This window comes from Ambystoma mexicanum, chromosome 7p (assembly GCF_040938575.1).
Source record: "Ambystoma mexicanum isolate Mex_15411 chromosome 7p, UKY_AmexF1_1, whole genome shotgun sequence".
In the NCBI taxonomy this organism is placed as follows: domain Eukaryota; kingdom Metazoa; phylum Chordata; class Amphibia; order Caudata; family Ambystomatidae; genus Ambystoma; species Ambystoma mexicanum.
Genome location: NC_090939.1, coordinates 826,625,225 through 826,651,714, shown reverse-complemented (window position 1 = coordinate 826,651,714; position 26,490 = coordinate 826,625,225). Strand labels below are relative to the sequence as shown.

At 44.6% G+C, this 26,490-nt stretch overlaps 1 protein-coding gene across 7 annotated transcripts in view; it reads right to left on the bottom strand.

Annotated features, from left to right (window-relative positions):
- The window catches only part of ATP11A (ATPase phospholipid transporting 11A), a 2,308,865-nt gene that overhangs the window by 146,580 nt on the left and 2,135,795 nt on the right, over positions 1–26,490 (bottom strand). For all 7 annotated transcript variants that reach the window (XM_069636989.1, XM_069636990.1, XM_069636983.1 and 4 more), the window contains one exon: positions 4,073–4,138. In XM_069636989.1, coding sequence (XP_069493090.1) covers positions 4,073–4,138 — 66 coding nt within the window. The remainder of the gene's footprint in view (positions 1–4,072; positions 4,139–26,490) is intronic.

Sequence of the window (26,490 nt, the reverse complement as noted above, 5' to 3'; positions counted from 1 at the left end):
TACGAGCAACCGGATCTCCACCAACAGAGTTGTAGTCCCAATCTGTGGGAGGGGAGGAAGGAGGAGAGGGAGGTATAGGGAGGTGGTAACCCGTGGATACTGAGAGGATGCACGGTGTCTGCGAAGTTCTGGCGCCAAAATTGCACGTGAGAGGCTAGCCTGCCCCCCACTGGAGACACGTGGACCCGGAGATACGTGTCATGCCTTTTTGCTTTCTGAGGCTGCTGCTGAGGAGGGGGACTGGAAGAAGCCCCCCCCTTTTTTGTTGCTTACGCTCGTGCTGACTCTGCGAGCAGTCGGGTTGTCTCAACCACTGTTCCTGGAATCCCCTGAACCTGCCATACGCCCACCCCTTGTCGGAGTGTTCATGCAACTGGGTGTACGCCTTGGCCGTGGCTTTCATAAGAATAGATAAAGACTTTGAGGTTTGTGAGCTGTTCTTCTTATCCAATTCCTCATCTGTGGTAGAGTGCAAGAAGTCACTACCCTCGAAAGGAAGGTTCAATATGCGATCCTGGACGTCAGGGTTGAACTTTGTAGCTCGAAGCCAGGCCGTCGTCCTCCTGTCCGTGGCAATGCAGATGTCCTTGGAAGAGGTGTCGATGTGGGCCACTGTGGACTCCATGATGTCTTGTGCTACCAGATTGGCTTCCCCAAGACCCGCCTTAAAGCGTGCCTGGCTCTGCGCCGGGAGTTCCGTAAGGAAGTCCAATATTTCCCGCCACAACCTCTGGTCAGCCACTGCAAGCATGGCATCCGAGTTGGCTTGACGATGGTGCAGGGAGGCGTTGGAGTACAGCCTTTTCCCATACGCCTCTAAGCTCTTCTCCTCCTAGCATGGCAGCGCCGAGGACGAGGTGGCTGAGGACGACTGAGGCTTAGAGTACAGTGACACCACAGCGATCATTGACGAGTGCGGCTGGTGGTGCGTTGATAGCAAATTGTATCCCCCTCCATCTGTCTATACTTGGCATCGAGGTGCATATTGCCAGGTTGGCCCGAGTGTGGCATGAGCCAACCCTTCTTGGCCAGAGCAACAACATCCTTCTGCATCGGGACACTCGTCTTGGTAGGGGGTTTTATGGAGAGGACCTCTGCCAAGACCTCCCCTCCTCGGGCTGCTCTACCTCGGGATGAGGAAGGTGCAGATATTCTGCCAAACCTGCAAGCCTGTCGTGAAAGGCCTTTGCTGAAGACAGCGTGTCAGGGTCCTCCTCCCAGTCTGCGTCTGCCTGGGTGTCTGGCTGGTCCTTTTGCCCCGGGAGGAGGGGTGCTGGCCGCCCTAGGCTGCGGTGTGGAGACCGGAGCTGGAGGCTGCTGCGGAGGTTGGCTCGGAACCGGCTGCACTGGGGGTGGATTCGAAGGAGCCGGCAGTGGGGACTGCGCTAGGGCCTTTGGTGCCAGAGCCATGGGAGGAATGACTATAGGCACTGGTTGAGTGACCGTAAGGAGCAAGTCCCAACTGCATCCCTTAGGATGGCCCTCATCTGGGGGGTTCACATCAGCTCCAAAAACCTTTCGAAAAACCTATCCTCAGAGGCTGAAAAGGAGGCAGGGGATACCGACTTGAGTGGCTGGGGGCTCCTGGGGCCAGAGCGCACCCAGTCTGGGTTGCAGGGGGAACCTGCCCTGTGCTACTGATGTATACACTGTAGGCCACATACCTGGTTGACACCAGTCCCACCCTGAAACTCGTTCACCCGCCTACTCTGGTCCTAGGAGTGGCTTCGGACAAGCGGCCATGTTGTCTGGCGCAGCAGCCATTTTGTTGGGTTGCGTGCCACGTCCCAGAGTCGTGTTGCATGGCCCTCCGGACACGGCCTCGCCCAAGACTCTTGGTGTTGGAACACTAGGCCTATTCCGCACCTCAGGTTTAGGCCTGGAAGGTTTATTGCCCTCGGCATTGTCGCCGGTAGTGCTGCGTTCAGGCGCCCCGTCAGACATGGAGCCGGTACTAGGGCATAGCCCCTCGGGTGTAGACCCAGTAAAAGAACCCTGCAGTCCCTCAGCACTGATACTGGTAGGGTCCGGACACCCCCCGGCCATGAGGCCGGTAGCTGGGTTAGCCTTGGTGCGTGTACTGGTAACAGAACCAGAGAGGTTCCTCCCGCTTGGGCATTTCCTCAGGAAGAAGTCACCCTTACGGGGTGCGATGGAAAATAACGTCCCTCCCTTGGGCCTTGATCTCTGCTGGACAAACTTCTTAAAGTCCTCTGGAGGAGACACTTCGAGGAGTTCTCTCCACCTAGCTAGTCTGTTCTTCAGGGCGCGTGGAGTCAGAATCTCACACGACGCAAACCTCCCAGCCGTGGTCAGGGCCAAGGCAGGAGGCGGCAAAGAGCATGGGGTCAGACGTGGGAAAGAGCCCCTCGCAAGCTGGATACCTGCTGAAACCCGCTGAAGTCGACAGGCGCTGGGGAGGAGCGTGACGCCGGAGGACCAAGTACCTAGATGACAAAGACAAAAATATAAGAATCCGGGGAAGAGCGCGTGGAATTACATGGCAAGGCAAAACCCAAGAGCGCTGTTGAAATCGGCCCGTTCCCATCGACACGGAAAAGGGGACTGAGAATTGGCACCGGTGGGCGGAGGCAGGGTAGCGCATGCTCCCAGGACCGCACCCCGGCACGCCTCTAAATTTAAAGGGGAAGGTGGTATTTCTGGTGAAAAAGGTTCCCTCTCCCGTCCCTAGGAATGGACGCCCATGCAGTATGGAGGAAAGGGGACGGGACTTAAGAGTACATACATTTTCTCTCCATTGCCTTCAAGTGTATCCATGGTGTCACCCCTATTTACCTCTGTTCACTTATCTCACTATACTCTCCTCCCCACACTCTTTGCTCTCAGAATCAGTTTCTTCTCTCTGTTCCTAAAGCTGTGTGTGTGTCCTTAGCCTTGCTTGCCCTCAAACATTGGAACTCTCTCCCTCCATTCGTTCTTCAACCTCTCTCTGCTTTTTTAAAATCAGTCTCACAACCCATCTCCTATTTGCTCTATTTCCCTTCTTTTTTATTTTTGTACAAGTGCTTGGGCTAAAGCGCTAGATACATTAAATAAAATGCAAAATAGCCATGCCTGCCTAGCCAAACAGCTTTCCAGCCCATTCATACCCTCCCACCCACCCTAAAACGTGTATGCATACCCACCTATACTACTCGCACACTACCTAACCCTACCATTTTCCAGTCTATCCCACTGTATCCCATGCCTGCCTCTACCAACTGTGCCCCATCCTACTTACTCTAGCCTGCTTGCCTGCACCCTGATCAACCATAAGCCATGCGTGCCTACCCGCAACCTACCTAAAAACCTGCCTACACCCAGACTAAACCATGCCTGCTACTAGTCAGCTGAATATTTCAAGCACACACTACAGCTGCTGACTCCTTTATCTTGCCCTATGCCCGTCTTCCTTTAACCATACCCATCTGCCTACTACCACCTTAACCTGATCCATACCCAACTACCACCAACCCTCCCTAAGCCTGCCTACTATCACCCTATCCCACACATTTACACCCACAATACACCAGCATACCCCACACGTGCCTACACCAACTCTATCAAACCTTTAAACATCTGCCTAGCCGCATATCCTTCAACCTGCCCCACGCCTGCCTACACCAAAATTAACCAATGCTTGCCTACTCGTACTATGTTTTCTTTCCACATTCCCAACTACCATCAAATCTACCCAACACCTACATGCTGCATCCTTTTTCACACCTACCTACCCACAACTTCTTATCTCCACCCTACCTACTCCCACCCTACCCCACCCCACCCCACCCCACTGCCTGCCTACCACAGTTATGACTATCTCCATCCTAGTCGTTAGAGGGACAGATTTCTGCTGGAAAAGCATCCTCTCCGCTCCCTTGAGAGGGCACTTCAGAGTCCATGCCCAGTCAGTCAACTGCAGCTAAAGGTGCCTATCAAAGTGCAACATTTGTTATGGTGGTTTATTAGACAAATGGGTGTTTCTCCACATAGGACTAGGTAGGGGTATGAAAAACATGCTTGGCAATGGAATACGTTGCTATTGAAACTTGAAATAAATGTAGTGCTTTACCTTCAGTGTGACTGTGAACACCAGTACGGTAAAAACCAACGTGCCAAACGTCCAGTTTCCCAACATCTGCACAAGAAAAGCCACATTAGTTACTGCTGTCAACAAATCAACTTCTGAAAACCAACTTGCACTGTGTGCAGACACTACAAGCTTGATGCACATAAAACAAACTTCACACAAAATGGGATGCATGGAAAAAGGCGTATTAATGCATGAAAAGACAGTGGAGGCACCATCATTCTAAAATGAGCTGGAAGATGGAAATTAATAAGTTAAAAAAAAGGGAAAGCCTAGTGGGTGATAAAGTAACCCATACAAATCTGTTCTTAACAAAACTTGGAAATGACATTTGTTTCCTTTTACAAACATCTTACACTATGAGGGGTAAAACCCACAATTCTATACAAACGTCTAGCAATTCCCAAATACACTTACAATGCATCAAACACATATACAGACTATTTTAGATTGTGGGTAATGGCTGAAAGGCTGCACTAAAAATAACGCTGCCAGTGTACAAAGAGCTCCATATGTAAACTTCAGCAGAAAAAATTACTTCAGACCTAGTAAATTGATCTCAAGCCCAGAGTCCGGCTAAATAGGAAGCAAATATACATTGATGGGTTTAAACAGTACTGAATGGTAGAATCATTGAGAAACTGCCTCATCAGCGGGAGGATATGTAATGCTCAGCTGATGTGTGCAGCATCACTGGTGATTATACCCACATGCCCACATCCCAGTTTGTATGTGATTCTTTACTACCACACTTTACCAGTTAACTTTATATTCACTCAGGAATGTGCAGTCTGCTGTATATCAAATATTTAATAATCGGTTTCTTAATTCTCTTTTCCAGTCGGTAATGAAAAAAGAATTTGAATATGGACACATTTTTATTTTATCAGTAGGATACAATACATAATAACAACAGCTAGTAAACAATTACAAACAATATGATGAAAATAATTATAAGCAGTTACAAGTGTCAATATAGAATTCAAACAATCTATCTAAACCAGCCTTGTGTAAAGATCAGGCAGTCATCGATCTTTCAGAATGAAAAAGAGGGAATAGTAGGAATGTTTGACTGATGAATTGAGGAAAGGAACAGAATTATATCGAGATACAATGGCCATCCAGAGGGAAATAGAGTGGGAATGGGCATCAGTAAAAGTTGTGTTCTAGCATGGGATTCAATTGAAAAAAGAATAGTCTAGGTTGTGGCACTAGTGAACTGGCCTGTGCATTGACTTAGAGGTACAGAAGTGTTGATGCACTCAAATTAATACACTCAATACATTTCTGGTGCAAATGGATATGCCAGGTCTTCTAGCCCAGACCAACAATATAAACCAAGTCTAACAAGTATTAACAGCAAAAGAAATCGCTGTTTGTCCCCTGCACTCTAATCAAGAATTAACTCAATTATTTTCAAAATCAATATTTTAATTGAAATCAACCATTATAATCTTTGTAATTCTGTAAACAGTCACAGAATGAGAAATAATGTTAATGTTTTTATTTGATTTAATTGTACAAAACAATTTTTACAAATTGAAAATGACGCTCTTCGGCAAGAAAATTATGCAAGGAGAAAGAAGAGGGGAGAACAAAGGGTGCGGAAGGACAGGGTGCGGAAGGACATGGAGGTGAAGAGGAAATGAGGAACTAGAAGAATGAAAAAATGAAAAGTAGAGATGTGTCGAAAAAAGAAATCCGTCAATTTGTCCGTCCTCATTTCCAGGATCTCAATTTCAGGAGGCCGGGGTATTCCTGTTGATCTTCATAATTGCTCCACAACCGACCCCGATTTCACCTCCAGACCAAGTTGGCCAAAAAATCCCACCACAGCGATCACCCAACTATTTTTTTCCCCCACTCATTAGGCGCGTCCACCTGTCATCCTCACTGTAAAAGTGTAGATCTCTGAAGAAGTGTCCCAAACAGGTGAGTCTTTTTTCCTCCAAGCCCAAACATTCAAGTAGTAAGTGTCTTCTTGTCTCCACTTGAGTGGACAAATGGCAAAATCTACATTTGTTTGATGCTGCTTTTCCTCTGATTGCTAAGATTTCCTTTGTGTTAACTAAATTCAGTCTAATCCGAAGGAAATCTTGTCGTGTACATTGGTCGGGGCATTTTGCTAAATAAGGAATCATTTCATTCAGTTCTTTTGGATTCCTTGGAAGGTCGACAAGCAGTTTACATTGATCTGCCAAGTCACCGGTCTCGATCCTATCCAATTTTAGAAGTTTTACGTTAATCTTTGCAGGGTTGGATAACAATTCCTCTTCTGTACTTCAATTTTCTCTAGCAACAGGCGATTCCTAGACCTCCAGTAAAGTAGCATCCCGTTTTTTTCATTCTCCATTTCTTTTCTAATGATTTTCAAGATGGGCTCTGCTGATGGATCTGCAACTTTTCTGAATAAGATCAGAGTGTTTCGTTCCACCAGGACTTTCATTGAGCTTAAACTTAGTTCTCTTCTTATTGCCACCATTGGAGTGGAATTAGGCAGGTTTAAAACTTCTCACCAGAAACGCCCTTTGAGTTTTGGCCATAAGTTTGAAGGTTGTCGCGACATTGCTTCTATGCCATAAGTTAATGTCGGCACAATTTTGGCCGTGTAGAAGTTCACAATAGGGAGAATTGAAAATCGCCCAAACCTTCCATTTATCATTTTTTCGACTGGGTGATCAGGGATTTAAGTTTCTCAAATAGGTATTCCTGCATCAGGAATTCTACCCGTCTGTTATTCAATACGATTCCCAAATATTTAAAATTGTTACTTTCTCAAGTTGTGTTCCATTTACGGTCAGCTTAATGTCTTTTTTTGTTGCATTTCCTCCTTTTTCCGAAGACATTACTTTTGTTTTTGATTTATTCAGTTCTAGTTTATTTTTTTCCAAGTAACCAAGAAGGTTGTTCAACTGTCTCTGAAGACCCACTTGCGTCTGATCTATTAAAATAATGTCATCGGCATAGATCAGTCTCGGAATTTTCTCATTTCCCAAAGATGGGGGAAAGGATCTGATCGAGATCTGGGTGTTCATTAAGTCTGATGTGTATAAAATATAGACAGCAGGCGCCAGGGGGCAGCCCTGTTTTACCCCCCGGGCAGTTGGAATTTCTCTTGATAGATCTCCTGTTCTGTTAAGTCTCACCTTTATTGATGTTTCGGAGTATGATGCTCTTATTGGACCCAAAATGGAACTTGGGCAATTTCGGTTTTCCATCTCCTCCCACAGGATTTCCTGGTCTACCCTGTCGAAGGCTTGAACCAAGTCAATGAATATTAGGTGCACCCGTGGTTTGCCTTCTTTAACTTTAGCTTTTAGTGCACTTAATAACAAGATGCTGACCGTTGTACCTATGCCTCTGTCAAAACCTGTGTGGAGAGGATCGAAATTTTCTGTGTGGTTTATCCAACCTTGCAGGTTTTCCAGGGCTATTGAGCCGAAGATTTTTCCTATTGTGTCTAACAATGCAATCGCCCGATACTGGCGTGGGTCTGCTTTGTCGCCTCTTTTGAAGATTGGAACTATATGGGCCTTTCTCCATGATGTTGGAATGTCTCTGGATTTTACTGTTTCCTTAAAGATTGTACTAATAAATGGCGCCCAAGACTCCGAGTGCTGCTTCAGTTCAAGGTTTGTTATTCCATCGGGGCCAGCGGCCTGCAAATTGTTCAATTTCTTTATCTTTAATTCGATTTCCTCTATAGCAGATGTTATCCTCCATTTTCCATCTTTTTTGGCATTGGTATTAATGGTAGTGGCTTCTGATTTGTAAATTTCCTTAAAGTGGGCTACCCACGTTTCTTCTCCCGCACTTTTTGCAACCTCCCTCTGGATTCCACTCCGGTTGCACGAATCATTGTCAAGAATTCTCTTGATTTTTTCCCAGACAGTGCACGGAGCATGTCTTCGGCATCTCTTTGATATAAAGTGTGCCTATGATTTCTTACCCATGTTCTGTAACTTCATACTTCCTGCTTCAATTGCTCTACAATCAGTGGGTCGCTTCTCTTTTTCACTTGCCTTTTGAGTGTCCTGACAATTCGTCTTTTTGCCACTAATGAAGCATTGTAGGTGTGCACTTTCAGATGTTGAGTTGCTGTTCCTTTTTTCTTGCTTACTTTGAACATTTCTAACAATGGGTAGTAGTCTAAATCCATTGGTTGAAGGTTTGTGACCTTTTCTAGCTGGGTCTGATACCTTTCTGTTAACTTTTGGATAGCCTTTTCATTTAGACGTAATCGATTTTTCCCATTGTCTAGCTCCAGGTCCGCTGTCATTCCACCTCGTTAGCAGCAAATTGTGATTGCTGTTTAGAGTTCTTTTGACTTCGATCTTTTCAATGAGTAGCAACAGTTCCCTTGAAACAAACGGGTGGTTGATCGTTCTCCCTTGACCGTTTCATTCCCAAGATGGGATAGAAGGGTGCTGCTGATCACGTATGCTGTGGAGATTATGAAGATCTAATATTTCCATTAATTGTGTCCAATTATTTCCTCTTTTATAGGAGGGTAAGGTCTTCAAACTTGTTTTCCATAGAAACTCTTTTTCTTCCCATATTGCATTAAGGTCTCCGGTGACGATGGTGTAGTCAATTTTCTGAGTTAAATTTTAATTTTCCAGGATCTTTCCAATTGATTGTAAGTAAGCCTCATCATTCGTTGCATCAGGTTTCCAATAGGAATTAATTAATATAATCGTTGAAGGTGTTGCCTGTTCACCTGCTGTATTCAATTTTTCGACCAGTCTATAAGAACTGCTTAGGTCAAGACTGTTGCCACTAATATTGATTTTAGGGTTAATCCACGTCCGGAACAAATCACTATCAACAAGCCGGCTGAGGGTCTACCTTTACATCCTTTTACAGCCGAAGAAAACGCAATCTCATAACCATCCATGCATGGTTTTGTCCTCAGCCAGGTCTCTTGGAGACACAAGATGTCATGGTCTCCGAAATTCACGTCCGAAGTCCCTGTGAGATGAGCAAAGCCGCGGGTATTCCAAGAACCAATCACAATTTGATCATCCCGCCTCAAGTGGATCCTGTTGGGGCTGACAGTCTGTTTGAGGATTTCCAAGTCCTGTATTAATGGCTAAGTTGGCAGGTTCTTTTGGTGAACCTTTGAGGCCCATGTCCAATTTCTTGGGTCCTTCCCTCGGTTGTTTGATTCCGGTTCCCATCTCATGTTAGGTATTGCTAGCTTGGATCTTCCTTTCTCCTCACATTCTGACACCATTCTTCTACTTGAGTTGGGACCTTTAGGAAATCTATTATAGCTAGTATGTGTACTCTTTTGATCTTCTCCTTTTGCATGTCTTTGATTTTCTTCCTCCCATACTTCATAGTCCCTTCTTTTCTGTCATCTCTCCGCTATTTCCGTAACGTAGTTTCTTTTCTCTATATTCATATCTCACTGGGCTAATGGCCCTGACGTGCTCTTTTCTTGAGGCTTTTGGGCTATGCCTTCTTGGTCTCTTTGTCGAGGGGTACCAATGTAATTTCCCGGTCTGTTTTTGACCTCCAGTTTCGATCTTCTGTTCCTGCCTTGTCGCTGTTAATAGGTCTATCAGGTCAAAACCCAATTTTGAAAAGCTTCGGCCTGAGTGACCTACCAAATCTTTTATTCTTGTTGAACATATATGCAAGAAGGAGCAGGCTTTTCTGCTTTCATGCACTGGTCCCACAACCGTTAAATCTTCAGAACGGAGGTCATTTAACTTTGGGATTTGGGCGCACAATTTCATTACTGTACGTCGATTCAAAATCAAGTTGTAGTTTTTATTAATGATTCTCATTAATTTGAAGGATCGAGTGTCCTACGCTCTAGCCTCGTTTTCTCTCCCTTTTTCTTGATAGAGTGTTGTAGATTGATCTCCTTTTCTTTGCTGAGCTGCTGCATTTTCATTCCAATCTTCTTCATATTTTCTTTCTCTTCTTCTTTCTTTTAAATCCGTACATCTATGGACCAGATAATCCCTCAGTGACTTCTTGGATTCCTTCTCATTTGACCTTGGAGGATGTCTTTGCGCCTTTATCTCATCTCTTTTTCTTCTTTCCTCACGAGGGCTTTCTTTAAAATGTTGCACTCTTCTCTTTTTCCTCTTCGATCTCTCCGTGCCCTGTTTGTGATGTTGGTAGGAGATACTGGTCCATGTTGGTCCTTTTGGTACGAGCACGCTGGCCTTTGATCGCGTCTCATGATCTTCCTTTTTGGTTCGCACACTCGACCCTTATCCAGTGGGGATGTTTCTTTCCTTTTCAACTGGATTGAGTACGGCCCTCGAAATCTGAGTCTTCACTTAAATACTCACTTAGGTCCATGAGATCGACAGATATGCTTGCCTCCTCCTCTGAGTTATTGGTGTTTTCCTTTTCCATCTGGTCTGATATTAGCATGGTGTTTTTTGAGACACGCCTTTCTTTTTCCACGACTGAGTAGGACCTCTTTCGCCCCCTTGTTTCCAGGTTTTCTACTGTTTTGGCCGCCTCTGGCACGGAGGTCAAGGGTCTCTGCCTTGCCCATCGATTCCCTTAGACTGCCTCCACATTTTTGGGAAAAAAATGCCATAGGACGGTTGCTTGCCTTTGTTGCGTTGTTCTCTAGATTGTCCTTCACAGTCAGACAGTGGTAGCAAGACCATTTTTTTTATCACTGACAGAGGTGGTGGCGATCGAGCCATTCCCTCTAGACTTCAGCATGCAGGCTCCCCGCCATGTGGCATTTGGTTTCTGTATGGTTTTAGAAGTCCTCAAAATGTCTTCCACCTGAGGGGGTGTTTTTGGTCCATTCTTTTGTGGGATGGTTTCGCCCCTCATTTGTGTGCCAGTTGCCCAAAGATTTTTTTTTTGGGAAGTTAAATTTATAAGGCAGTCTTTGTTCACATCGATGATGCCTTGTGATTATTGAGTGAACCAGAAAAAACCTCAGTTTGTGATGCTGTATTCCACGTCCTTACTGTTGTCAAGGACAAACCCTTCTCATCTGGTTTTACCAGAATGTGACCTTCTAAAAGAGTTAATTTTGAATTCATTACTGCCATTAGGGATGTGTGGTCTTTCAAAGTGTCGCTTATCGTCTCAAAGTTTGCAGAATGGAGTCAAAGCAATTATTATAGTGGACATTATTTACATTAAGCCAATCTTCTTTGATGGTGTGTCTCTCAGAGCTTGAGATGATATTTCACTTTGTCGTCTTCCAATTGGTGTCGAAGGTGTTCCCACTAGTAGCAGGCTCTGATCTCTGCTTATTTTTGCTTACTTCTTCCTCCCCCTTTCTTCATTTTTTGCTTTTACTGAAGACCCTGGTGGCCATGGGTCTAAATTTTCTGTCCCATGCACCAAGTCTTTTTCACCAAGGGATTTTCTTGGGAGGTCAAATGGGCCTCTCTTGGGCAATATGCAGATCTCGGGAACCTCACCTGCCTGTTGGTTTCTTGTGTTTCCAGTTTCTTCCCGCTGTTTGGGGAACCCCACTCGTTGGTCATGAACTCCCACCTTTTGTTTTTGAGGGCAGGCAGCAACTTTGTTAACAGAAGTTCTAGTGTGTTCTTGGGTGGTCCCCCTGTTTATGGTAGAGTCACGTTGTTTCCCATAATGCCATCTCTGTACTCGAGAGTCTGCACCTGCACTATTTTGGGTGATTCCGGTCTCTTTGTCCGAGACCGGCTTTTCATACTCATAAGAGTTCTGACGGTGTTTTTAATTGTAAAGTTTTCACTACTTGTAAGTGATGAACAATGTGAGACCGTACCAAGAATTTCTGTTCCAGCAATGAGTTCTGCATCCATAAGGTCATTCACATTTTCAACTTCTACTACCTCAGTCTGAATTCTTTTTTGAAAGAAGAGCTTGAGCGAACTTGTTAGAATTTTTTGCTGCTTTGTATTGAAAGATTTGGGTTGTTTTTCTGGGATTCCATCTGTTTTAGCTTGTGTCCCTCCTTCTGCTTTGTTAGTTGCTTCCCTTTTCTTTGCTGCGTGTTGCTAGTATTGCGTGCATTTAATAGGGTTTTACCTTTTTATTTACTTTTTTTCAATTTATCGTTTCAATTTTCTCAGGTTCTCCCCATTATTGCCAACTGTGTTTTCTTTGGGCAGTAAGTTTGTGCAGGCTGACTCGAAACCACCATACTGGCGATGGTCTCAGCATTGTCTTTATCCGTGTACAGGGGGGCGTTCGATTTCGGAACAAGATCTTCATCCATCCCTTGCAGTCCCCACCCCCCCATTGCCCCTCAAATGTTGCTCTGTTTGAGTGGGACACTCCAAACCCTTGTTTCCTCGGTGGATCTCCACGTCCACAACCAAAATCCTAAGGGGCACGTTGAGAGGGGCTAATTCCCCTTGAGGGAGACTGTGCTGGGAGGCTTTGTGCTGGATCGCCTGGCCTACTACTGCTCCCTGCCACGAGCCACTCCCGTTATCCTGCCGTGGAGGGAGGTCCCCTGGGCCGCCCATACCCTTCGGTCCTCCCCCCCCTTCTCCACTTTGGTTTCAGCCTCTTTGTATAGGCTCAGTCCGGGATTTTACCCACTCTCCCCCCGCTCAGCATGCAAATGCTGCAATTGGTGCACGCAGTCGCCTCTTTGGTGCACCATTCCACCTGGGGGCGTACTACCAGACTCAGTCTGCACCCTCGCTGAGACGTTGTCATCGCTGTCACTGTGTACATAGTGCACCGGAGAGGGGCACAACTCCAGGTTAACAGCTTCCCCCCCTCCTTCACTCGCCCCCATATGTCTGACGATCTTCTTACCGCCATCGATGTCAACAAACGAGAGAGACGGGAAGGCACTTTCAGCTGCAACAGATTTAGCACCCGGAGCCTGAGCCGGAGCCGAAGCCGGACTTTCCTTTCCTCGACTGCTCGGCTCCGTGATCCGGGGGCGACCACTTCTCAGGACCCTGGAGTCCTCCTCTATTATGGTGCCTCAACCCAGAACCCGGCTACAGCGGACTGCAGCAGACTGCAATTTGATGTCATGGGTATCAGGCAGGTAGTTGGGGCAAGCTGGGTGGAGGCTTGTCAGGCCTGGCATAGGCACACAAAGAACCCATAACAAATCCCTCCTTTCATTCCTTCCTAGTGTTTGTGATAACCTCCTGATTACCACTTCCTGTTGCCAAACAGTAAGTGCATGATAACTCATGAGTTCTCTAGTGTTTGGGTGTGGCTGGCTATATAAGCCACACCCAAGAATTTACCAGTGCTTTGTGTTGCTTACTGTGAGCTGTATCAGCAACACACTTGCCGTGCTCTGGATCAGCCAGCATCTGCTTACCTGCTCCGGATCATCCTGCTTCTGCTTACCCGCTCCGGATCATCCTGCTTCTGCTTACCCGCTCCGGATCATCCTGCTTCTGCTTACCCGCTCCGGATCATCCTGCTTCTGCTTACCCGCTCCGGATCATCCTGCTTCTGCTTACCCACTCCGGATTATCCTGCTTCTGCTTACCCACTCCGGATCATCCTGCTTCTGCTTACCCATTCCGGATCAACCTGCTTCTGCTTTCCCACTCCGGATCATCCTGCTTCTGCTTACCCACTCCGGATTATCCTGCTTCTGCTTACCCACTCCGGATCATCCTGCTTCTGCTTACCCACTCCGGATCATTCAACTTCAGCTTACCTGGTTCTTACTCCATGCCGCAGCTATCTCCAGTCAAGAGGGAACTTCGACACCGGCTCCTGTAAGAACAAATAAGAACAGCGTTAACACACGCACATCAGTAACGCTGCGCATACTCACCGAATCTTCCCGCGATGCTGGAATCCAGGTTAGTTGTAACGAGCGCACAAACCCCTGTAAAAGAAAGAAGAGACATTATTCATTGCGCTCGCTCCAATAACGCAGGCACTTATTTCACTGCGCTCTCTCTCTACGCGGTGCATACTTACCAAAAGCCTCCGTGCAAACTTCCCTAACCACCAAGTCTCCAGTAGCGCTGAACACGGACTCGAGGCGCTAATACCACATAATTTCTCCTGCAAGGGAAAGGGAGACATTACCAGGCGCGCTCGAATTGAAGGCGCTGCGCAGACCTACCAGCAGCTAGCTTCTAAACGCAGCACTACTCACCCACAAAAATACCGGCAAACAAAGACAATACGGACAATTTTGGACACTCAACATTCTCCGCGCAACTTTCACTTGTGGGAAGGACTTTCTAGCCAGTGAAGAAACTGGCGCCTTGAACTCTCTGCCTCGCTGTGAAGGCATAAAACAGCGTTTGGCATCTGAACTCAGCCTACAGACATTGGCATCAATCACATGAGTGAATCCACCCCTGCGAATGCAGGATGGCGTGCACACCCTACTAAACATCAAGGTAAGCCCATAAGGGGACATCACAGCACACAGTAAAGAAAAGGGAAGGGCCCAGGGGAATCGGGTGAATTCAGGTCTAAGTGTACACCTTGTATTTGACAGGTATTCCTCCGGGTGAAACAGGGGGAAGTGAAGACTCGGGGTCAAGGGAGGCTCGTCCATCTCTCCTGCAGAGACACAGGTGAGTGTGACATTTGCCCGCAATTCGCTTGCGGCCCGCTTCGCGGGTGAAAACAGTCTTTGAATCAGATGGTGGGTCCTCCCACAAACAGTAACCACTGTAGAGAGACTCCTGCAGCAGACTGCAATTTGAGAAATATTCCAATGGCAGAAGTGAAAAATAGATTAACCTGAACAAGGGAAACGTGACTGATTATTAAATAGGAATTGGATTTGCTTGTATACATAATTTCTTTTGAAATGTTCTCTTTAAAACAAAATTTGTTTATAAATTGTATATTTTGAAAGTCATTTGCATATGAAATATGGTATAGTTAAAGGAATGTGCATAATGTTCCACACATCACATTCCTTTTGTTTGAAATTAATGTATATAACAACAGTGTATTGTCAAAAGAAATTGAAGTTTGAAATTATAAAAAGATTAAAATGGGTGATTTCAATAAAAATATTATTGATTTTTGAAAGAAAATGGAACCGTCCATTCCCGATTAGAGTGAAGGGGACTAACAGCGATTATTTTTCACTGACATAGTGTTTAGGCCTCTTTGAGCTAACTATCTATTGCTCCGTTTATGCATAGTAGCCTTTATCAGGACAAAAATATGAAAAAATCAGAGCAACAATACTGCCTTGTCAATTATATGTATGTTATTGTCTGTTTGTCTCTTCTATCAACAATGAAATCTGTTGCTTCAGGTGTCTGTGTACCAGAGGCCCAGTAGTTCTCATTTGAGTGCAGGGCCATTTTCTAGCTTTCAACTAATTTGAATATTTATGCCATCAGCTCCTCTCACCAATTCATTTCAATGTAGAGCTGAAATTTTTGTTGTGCGCCGTATTAAAAGAAATGTGTTTGCATCAGGGTGTCTTGGCGATTGCGGACTATGATGTTCTGATGATCCGAACAATGTTTGGTTGATATAGGTATTGGTTCCTGGGATGTCAGGCTTTTGATTTCAGGCACATCATTGTTAAACAGTTTTTCTTTAACAGTAATTTGACTCTTTACAGCAGGTCACATTGTAACAGCTAACTTTTATAAAAAAAAACAATTTATTGTGTTTACAGTTTAAATTAAACGTTAACGCATTTTAGTACAATCCAAAAATTCATTGTGCATAAATTACACAATAATGTAACCTTTCTTAAAAACAATTTGAATATATACAATCTCTCCCAGTGCATTGTGAAGAGATGTCACAATGTTAATTAAGGCAATTGCCAAAGAAATTGAGTGACTACCCATTAATCTAGCCCAAAGGTTATCTATCTTAGGTCATTTTCCATCACCACCAATCTCATAAATTCAGATTTCCTCAGTTTAAATGGCCCTTGGCAAGAAATTAGCCAATGTTTTAAGATTGCCGGGTTCTCTCTTTTTCTCCACATTCGACAGTTTGTCCTTTTTGCTTATGTTATTGGGCTCCGTCTCTAAAATGCCCCCAACTGATTTAAACTAAATCTCATAAAAATGTGTCGATATTTCAGGATAGGAAATCTTAGAACATACATTTGTACTGACTTGTATTTTCTCGGGAAAGCAACTAAAACTTTATACAATTTGTACTGCACTTGACGTTCAACACACTCTACCCAGTGTAAAAGTTTCACTTTACCCAGGACTCTTAGCAGGTTTTCCCTTAATACCTCACTCTATGAATCAATACCCTCAAGGATTTGTTTGCATTCTTACACAAAGTTGTTTAAAGATCAGTCACATTTTGTAATTGCCATTAGACCCAGGTTTTCAAATAATGTGCCCGATGGAGGATTCAAGATTTTGTGGTATAATCTCAATTTGGCGATCCCAACATATGATACCCATAAAATAAAGCCAAAGTCGTATCTTGTGGTCATCATCGGGAGGGAAACTCGTAGGCCAAGAAGAGGTTTCCAAAATAGCCCCTCTAATCTCTCAAACATTTTCCAATTCACCATAAAAAGTTCCAGGCATTTACAGTATTTAAATCTGAGAGTAAAGACGAGCCAATTTGGATCATAATCTTGCTGTTGAGTTGCACCTCTCTTTATTGTGGATGGGAAAATCCAAATAAACTAGGTCACATTTTATTCCATCCACATACCAGTCTTGTTTACCCTTTTGGCAGCTACGAGAGCTAACCAAAATGGTTGATTCAGATGATTCCCACGCAAGTACTCCTGGGTGGTGGTGAGGCCTCATTGTAAACCTGTTGGGGGTTTGTCGAGCATAATTATGTCATCCGCGTATAAAAGTATAGGCATGCTTAAGTATACCATGTTAAAAGCACTGAGCAAATCTTAACTCGTCATGTAAAATGGTGTGGTTTTTGTATTTTGGGTTTGGTATTTTAAAAGTTGGATAATTCGACCATTTAGAGTGGTCCCACATAATTTCCTGAAGCCTTTTTGAAACGTTAAAGCTGTGTTAATATAAAGTGCCCCTTCCTCCAGTTCTTGTTATATAATCAAGGCAAATATCTTGGAAGAGGTGTCTAGTAAAGCAATATTGGGGTAATTCCCCAGGTCTCTGGGGTCACCTTTTTCAAAAATGGGGAAGTTGTAACTGCCCCCCAAAGACTGAGGCAGCTTTCCACTAACCACTTCCCTTCTAAATTTAAACTGCCACGCTTTCAGAGAGTTTACCTCAAATATTGTATGTTTTAGTCGAATCACCAAACTTTCTGAAAAGATGTTAATTCCAAAATGCTTCTGAAATAGATTTGTTATTGACGTACGTATTTTTACCGTCATTCCCATTCAAACATTTCCAAATTATTCTCGGATTAAATGTAATGGATATTTCCACCATTCTTTGGCTTTCTCTGTCGTTTAGTTTATGTCTGTAAAATTTCAGCCAGTTGTTAGAACACTGATTTAATAGTTAACCTGCTCTAAATGTTTCATCTTGCAACCCCTTACGGTTCCATTTTATGTATTTAGTGTTGTGTAAACAACTTCTTCCTCTCCTAAACCTCTACGTCAGACTTACGTGGGCCAAAAACTGATTTGTGGGTGTTCTCATTAAAATCTTCGACCGATGTGTTCGCCATAGTATGAAGGGGAGCCCAATGGCTGGTCCGATACAATTTTACTTTGTCCCCGTCCCAAAACGAGCCATTGTTTGATCTCAAAATCAGTTATAATTCCCAATGTAACTATTGGACCACTTATACGATTTTTCTGGCTCAGTGTGATTAAGCCCAGTGGGTCGCTATCTGGACAGCAGAAATATACCTTTAGCTCTAGCTTTAATAAAAAGAAAAAGCAGGGTTGCTCTGTTGGCAAAATCTTACCCTCTGTGACTTCATGTTTCGGGGGATCAGCTCTGCTGATGCAAATATGCAGTCTATATTAGACCTACTGTTCTCCCACCTCCAGGTTGGGTGCTTGGGATATCTCCCTCAATATTACATTTTAGCTTAAGTAGTAACTAATCAGAGATGACTTCTGCCCATCTCCACCACCAACCCTTTTGCTGCCCACACCCGTAGGTATCTTCCTTGTCACCCCAGTTTGGAATATAGCAGTTAAAACCGCCCATTAATATCACGATCATAGCCCTGCTGAGAAAATACCAGTCTATGATGCAATTGAGAGACTCCGAAAATTAATATTTTCTACAGTTGATCGTGTTTTCCAATATATATTAATAACTGGTTCCTCTTCCCTTTTTGCTCAGATGGCCAGGACAATTTTACGGCTAAACTGTCCAAGGAATTAGATTACCATTTTTCCATCATCGGACAAAGGAAGATTTAACCCCCACCAAAAGCCTCCCTTGAAGGACAGCCCCTACTACCCTTTTTTGCTTAATTCAAAATTATGAAGAAAACGCCCAGCTTTGGGGGGTGCTTCAGCCAAACATCTTGAAGTGCAAACATGTCGTAGTTTTCCAAGGCTGGAGCACCTGACTGGGGTTGTAAAAAACATCTATAGCCTCTGCTGTTCCACAACAGTAATCTACAAGGCAGGTTACACTAAAGGCTTCTCACGATTTCTGAGGTATTCTGTAGAACCAGTGCCCCCGCTACCCATGAACAATCTTTCACAGTGGGTAGATCTTCATCTGTTCCACTGAGACTTTTCTGGATCCATTTGTAGTAACTATGAATTTCAGATTTCTTTTTGTGTTGCAGACCACAGGGCGGTAGTTCATCCACCATTTGTGCCCCTCTCAAAAGAGATTGTTCAACCGACTATATTTAGATGGTTTGTTTCTGTCCCCCGATGACAGAGTTGTTTATTAGGAATCCTGTCAAGTTCCAGCTATTCTGAGTCCCTCTTACCTCTACTGCTTGCACCTTGTTGAGTCTCTCAGTGCTTCCTGCTTCCTTCTCATCTTTGGGTCCATCATGGATCGCTCTGGCTGGGCTGCTGGCTCTCACGACTTTCCAAACTGAAATTGATTCAACATCTATTACCTTTATTGGATTTCATACCAGTCATATGGTTCACTCAAAAGCTCTTTGCTGTTCTCCAGTATTTGCTGCGAGGTACTCTCCCTCCTCTCATTTTGTTTCAACATCAAGAATGGGATGATACTTAGTTGATAATGGAGGGTCACCAGTTTTTCTTGTTTTCTTTGATTTTGTTCCCTTTGTCTCATGTTTTTTCTTAGTTTGGATCTGTAGTGTAGATGTGCTTTGGAAGAGACCTTGTTCTGACTTGCCTTTTCCTTCTATCCTGCTCTGATTGAACGTGAGGTCAGGGATGCCTGGCTGTAGAATGTTTAGTGAATGTTATCTGTCACGTGTTCTGTGAATGGCAGTTGAAGTGAGGCTGGCTGAGAACGAGGGTGGCCGGTGGATGCGTCCTGTTTGTACCCATCTTTTACATGTAACTATGAAACCTGCAACTAAGTAAACAAGATTTCCTTTCCTACATGAGGCTACTGTGTAATCTATACTAAGAAGGTACCATTTTAACATTGGCGACGAGCTGAAAAACCTGTGTGTGTTTGGGGCCTGCGCTTTACCATCTCCCCGCCCACCAAAACTCTGGAAAACTCCACTCTCTCATGTATAGGTGGCAAGCCTGCCACATAAGCTCAAAGAATATCTTTGAATGGCCAGGGTAGGCCACTGAAGTGCAAGAACTGCCAGCTTCGAAGTGAGATTTACCATGAAATGACTGTAGTCCTAGTAATGCTGCAGCACTGTTGTGAGTACTTTGATGATCAGCAATTATTCGCCCCCCCCCCCCCCCATTCAGCCCCCAAAGAACTAGCCTAGGACCCTTCTCTTGTGGCCAGGGAAGGGCAGACTCTTCCTGATCTGGTGGTTTTCTGCAGGAGGATCACATGGGAGGGACTGGGGGGAGGTAGGGGTGGGGGGAGAGAAACAGGTCAGGAAGACTGGGAACCCCCCTTGTTTAACTTTCCCAGAAGTCCCACACTTTTGCCAAATAGAACAAATGAGAAAACCTGAGTTTGTTGTTGGAGAGTATAAGTCCCATAATCCCCCAAGTACTGGGATGAGGAAGAGGGCCCAAGAGCAATGTTGCAATAGTCGTCAGCTTGTTAGGCATAATGACCCACACCAGAGGGAAGGAGAGAAGCTTAAAAGGCCCCCTCATGTGCAGGTCATTATATGGAGCTGGAAACGTTGCAGCAGTAGCAGCAGAAGGAGAGAAAATGGTTGGCATTTCAAGCAGTTGGGAATAATGTAGCACTGAAGTTAAGTGACTGAACATTGTTAATTTTGAGTTCTAGGGAACAAGCATTGCCCAAGCCAAGAATGAAACAAGCATTGCTCAAGCTAAGAGTGAAACAAACAGTTTCCCAAAGCCAAGAGTGGTACAAGCATTGTCAAAGCCTAAAGCGTTGTACAAACATTGTTTAAAGTCAAAAGAGACTAACAAAGCATACCATTAAGTTTCTCTGGTTGGCAAGAAGCGAAGGGGTGAATGCAAGGTTGTAAAAAGGTGAAGCTTGCTGATTTTGATTGTTCCCTAAAGTTAGTATAACTCACATTGCTAAAGCCAAAAGGAGGGAAAGTGCAATTACATCCTTAAAAGTCATTTTGGTTGTTGGTGTTGCAGAAAGGCAGGGGGCAAAGAGGCTGCCCTTCTCAAAGGTGAATGTTCAGAGGAAGAGGTGTTGAGGAGCACTAATATGAATACTGCCTTTTCTGGAAAGTTGCTAAAAGTTACTATGTTGCAAACTATTGAAGCTGTGGTAAAACTCTTGCTTGTCAGTAGATTTAAAACTTCAGAAGCACAGTTGAATGTGGAACACTATCGGGCAGGCTAGTAGAGCAGCATGGTGAATCCTTGCAGAAGTTAACCTGCTGAAAGCAGAGATGCTGTGACGATAACATGACAAAGATGTAAACTGTGCTTTCTGCTGTTAGAAAGTGAATTGAGAAGAGTTAACAAGAAGCTGTGTTTCTTTGAACCTAATGAAGAGCTGTTTTTACTTTGACATTCAAAGTTGTGACAAAGCATCGTGACACAGAACACCACTGATGCTATTTGACGAAGTGGAGATCATTTTTCAAGGAAGAAGAGAAATCTTTGTTGGTTGAACATTGCTTAACAAAACTTTCTTTTGACAAACTGAAGGATCCAAGAACTGAGTTGGAACGTTGTTGCAAACCAAGATTTATTTGTTTCTTTTTGTTGAACTTTGGAAATTAATCTAACTTGAAACATGTGCAAGGGGAGTTCTCCCAGGTTATAAAAAGAGACTGTAAATATGTTAGAAATACAATTGTTGATGCTGTTGTGAATTGCCATATTACTTTCTTGTGTATTTTATGTTTAAGTATGAGGGCCAGATATCCTTTGTTAGAGTGTTTCCTTCAGTGTTTGATAGGCAGGGAAATCCTTTTCAGGGTAGGGATAGTGAGGCATTTTTTGAAACGTCCAATTTAATAAAATGGCATATTTTGAGAAATCAACCAAAAGTTGTCAACCTCACATTTCTGACCCCCACAGTACATTGTGGCTGGCAGAACATCATGGAAGGTCCAATTGGTTTCTGGGCATTAGAGCTGTTGTGGGAAGCACCAAGGTACAGCTCTATGAAAGGGTCTGCACGCAGAGGTGTGCCCAGGGGCTTGTGGAGGACGGCAGTGCTTAGGAGGGCACAGGTGTCCAGCTAAGGAGGTTTGTTCAGCCCTGTGCAGAGCTGAAGTGATAGTGGGCATAGTGTTGGCTGGCGGCATGCGGAGGAGGAGCAGGAGAGCTCCATGTTCATCGGGGCTTAGCAGAGGCTAAAAGATACAGGCAGAGTGGGGATGCCAGGGTACGCACTGCAGGGTCATGGAAGAGTTGCCGGAGTTCTGTCGTCCGGGATATCACCTGTGATAATGACGTCTGAGAATGTCACAGATGGGTGCGTTCTACAGCCAACGCACCATCTTGGCTTTAGGCAACGTGATTGCACGTCTCGTAGGATGTATGAACTTTGTTGTGAGAAAGGAACCTTACAACAAGTCGTGTGTGCGTCGCACAAAGATCCTGCTACCCCGCAACATAGAAGATTCCAAGGATGATGCCTCGTCATGGGACCAGAAGGGTTGAGCCAATTTTAGTTGCAATTGGGAGAAAGCACTTGTGCGGAGGTCGTGCTGCGTTCCTATAAGGTACTTTGGGCTTGCAGCACTGATTTGGAGACACGCAACCTGGGCGTTGCAACTGTTATTGTATGCTGGAGTGTTGACACTGGAAGCCATGGCAGGGCTGGAGTGTTGTATCGAGAGGGAGTGTACACAAGAGTGCAGCACGGAGTACCATTAATGCAAAGCACTGAGTGCCATTAATGCAGATACAAGGGTTGTGATGCGAGGCCTGTGACTTGGTGTACTGGTGCATGCATTGGATGTATCTTGTAGCCTCTGTGGTATAGATTGAAAGTAAATAATGGGTCCGGTTGGGGAGAGGATGTGTATAGTGTGGTGTTGGTGAGCGCTTGCAGTTATCACAGTAATTGGTTGTCACTGTTATGTTGGGCAATGAACCACCTCTGTGCCGCCTTCGGAGTGATGGAAACTCATATGTTTTGGGGGATCTGGACACCCATCCAAAATCAGGGAGGATGTTGGACACCCATGGAAGTTGTGTTAGGTGTTGGACACCTAGGGCATATAGAGGTGTAGGACACCAAGGGTATCGTGTGTGGTATTGAATAGCCAAGGTTTTTCAGTGGTGTTGGACACCAGTATATTGGAGGTGTTGGGCACCCAAGTTGGTTGTAGGAGTGTGTGAGAAGTCGGGAATGAAACTCGGGCACAAGGGGTACATAGTTTTGGTCAAAGACGTTTATTAAAATAAAAAGGGGGTTAGGAAATTGCCTTTCCCTACGTAAAACCAAAACTAAGAACCTGTCAGTGGTCAGAATGTCCAAATCAAACGTGTCCAAAGTTATATTCTGACCCTCAAATTCTAACAAAGCAAATCTAAAGGAGAGAGCGAAAATGGAGTGGGCCTCGAGTCTTGGGCCTTGAGTGATGTATGCATATTCATAAAGAATATGCTTAATTCCAACACAAAAAGTTCCAAAGGATAGAGTTCCCTTCTCCAGGATTTCACTTCACTCTGGTTTCCATTCAGGATTATCAGTCTAAGCATCAACACGAATGGCACACAAAACAACTTGACTTTTGGACTTTGTTTTCTTAGGATACCTGGTGTACTATCCTGCTAGGTTTCTTTTCACCTTTAAAATATTTCCTCTGCCTTTTCCTGCTATGCTCTGATCAAGATTTTAATTTCATTTTACACTTTATTAATTTTCATGCCTGCCTGATAAGTTTTCCTGTCAGGGCTTTTTCATAAAGGCATATGTCGCAATTAGCATCTTCCTGGTATATTCTCCTGCCAGGGACTTTCTTTCATGAACACTCTTAGAACTTGCTTCTGCATGGTATATTCTCCATGCAGGGCTTTTGTTACATATGCACTTCCTTGCACCTTCAAACAAACCTTCAAGCCAGGGTTATCCTAAACACACTTGCAACTGCCTGGCATTCACTTCTGCCATGGCTTCCTTAATCCCACTTGCAATTGCCTGGTATCCTCTTCTAACAGGGCTTCTTCATGTGGGCTATGTGTATACTTTCAATATTGATAGTCCCTTACATGCGTTTCTTTGGGTATGGTATTCATCTGGTATACTATTCTGCAAAGACTTCTTCCACATGTGTATTGCATACACTTACACGGTTGTGAGTCGCTTGTTCTGATTACTGTTCCACTTTTATAACAATTTTCACTTGCACACATTCTTTCAGGGGCTGTTTTGTTCATTAACAGTGCTTGGCATGTCTGCCGATATTCCCCCGTGTCCCTGCTTCCCTTCCATGGATTTACCGGTTCCTTCTGGCATATTTCGTCTCTCCCGTGGTAAGCCGGCAGCAAGTGCTTGGTGTCCTGCTTGACGCTTCTGTTTCCTGGCTTCTCTGCTCTTCTGCAGGGCTCTCTGGTGTCTTCTCGAGCTCTGGTAAGGTGGAAGTGACCCAAGACCTGCAAAATCCTAGAAGTCTTCCCTCAGCTTCTGGCATCCCTGAAGCGTGTTCTTTCTCACAGTCCGCTTCCCTTCTTGTTGAGCCGGTTGGCTCCACGGAACGTGTTCTAGTCTCTCGGTCGCTTCCGGGAGATGCAGTTTTCTCCTGACAGCAGCTATCCTTGGTCAGCTGCTTCAGATGTTTACATTTCCCCACTGTAGGCAAGCACTTGTAACAACTAGAGTGTGGCTTGTGCTCTTGGCCCTGGGTGATTTTTATTACTTGATCCCTCTTCCTCGTCCAAGTATTCCCATGCTTATGGGAATGGAAGTGCATTCTTGATGACTTGTATAGGTAGTTTGGGCAAACGTTCTTGGTGGTTTTCAAAAGCAAGTCAGTTTTTGATGGTTTGTATACAGATCTGTTGAAAAGGTTTTCAACACTCTGCCTAGGTGGATGAGGGGAGGTGTAACAATATGCCATTAAGGCATTCAGCAGGAATGGGATATCCTTAAAAGAATAAGGGGAACACCATGTCTCATCCGATGATGCCAGGACACTCCCCCAAGGCTGTCTCCCCCCCCCCCCCCCATGTGATCCTCCCTCATATAGCCACCCCCAGGGTAAGGATCAGGTTGCGGCTGCCATCCCCTGGCCACTTGGGGAAAGGTCACCACCGGCAAAGCAGTGATAACACCATCATATTCATCACAGGTGTTAGATACTGAGCAGTTTATAGAGGTGTTGGTCATCTATGGGTTTGCTGATTTTGGTTTGAGGAACAGTGTTAGCTGAAGAGTTTGTCAAGAGTTGTTTTAACACCTATAATGTTGTGTCTATTGTAGTGTGAGACACAAGGTTTGCTGAGCTGTGTTGTTTTATGTGTTGGTGCTATGGTTTGAAGGCTGTATGACATGTTTTGGTTATTTCAATTTTGTTCATCTGTGCCTTTGGTTGGGGTGTGGTACACCAGGTAGTTCACCAGAACCACGGTTTGGAGTTATTAGACACATAGGTATTGGGTGGGATGTAGAAACCCATTGGAGGTTGTCAAGTGCTCAGCTGAACACGTGACACAATAGAGTGATATTGAAGAGTAAGGTTCAGTTGTAAGTTGATACGAGTTGGGAGTTTAGTTTGGTCTCTTCATTTGTGATGTGTGCCACCTCTCTCCTTAGTTGTACAAGGTGTGGCAGTGTTTGAAGTTGATTTGTCCCACTGGCTTTTACATACAAGGACGTTGTGGGGTTTGGTGAGGAGTGGGTTTTTACTCACAGTTGTTTGGCGGAATAGAATGGATTTGAGAAATGTACTTGTGTTCTGTTACTTCGGTGTTGTATGTCTCTTTTGAGTGTTTCGTCTTGTGCCATTAAATTAGGGAGACATGATGTGAATTGCCTTTCTCTTCTACTCTGCTCAAATGTATGTGAGGCCATGGATGCAAGGATGTAGAATGTTGAGTGAATCTTCTCTGCTGAGTGTTCCGTGAATGGCAATTGAAGTGAGGCTGGCTGAGAGAGAGGGTGGCCGGTGGATGCGTCCCGTTTGTACCCATCTTCTACCTGTAAATATGAAGCCTGCAACTAAGTAAAAACAATTTCCCTTCCAAACTAAGGCTACTACAGCTCTGACTGCAAGAGAAGGAGCAGTGTGACTCCGTCAAGGACATCAGTTCTCTGCGGCCAACTTCACTCGGCTGAGCACATTGCTACCACAATGGTCCAAGTCCAGCGGAGGGAGAGCCACCATCCATGACTATTGACCAGCGCAAGCCCAGCACACTCACGTCTGGAGAATTAACTATTTAGAGTCAAGGATCACAGGGGTAAGGATGCACATAGCTAAAAAACACAAGCCTGTGACAGCAGTGACAGTTGTGCTTAGGCTCTTCACAGAAGCCACGGCACATTGGACCTCACAGGACACAATCCAACCATGAAACAGCTAACACATCTGGGAGCCAGCCTGCTGACTTTCTTTTGTACATTTAAACATCCATTGCTGCAAAAACGATCAAACTGCACACCTACATAAAAATACACATTTTCCACTTTCTTAGATGCAATATGGTTGCCAGCAGAGGGCTATCCGTGCCCACAGCCCCCAACAATTTCTTATCTGCCTCACAGGCAGCGTTTCCAAACATACAAGTAATCATACTGTCAAAGAACAGAACAGTATTCACTGTAAAAATAAATCCATGAAATTACAACTCTGTGAACATTAGATAAAAATGCTCGGGAGTCTCGGGAGGATAGCTCAGGGGCAAAGTGCTTGCCTTGGAAGCATGACGACGCAGAGCAACACAGGTTCGATCCCCGGGTCTGCATCCAATTCACTTAAATATTCCATAAAGCTTTCATCATCTTAAAAGTGCAGCATACTATAGAAAATGTGTCCCGAAATCACTCTCAGATTAACAGACCACCCTTTTGCCCTGAAGGAGGAGGTTTGGTAGAACC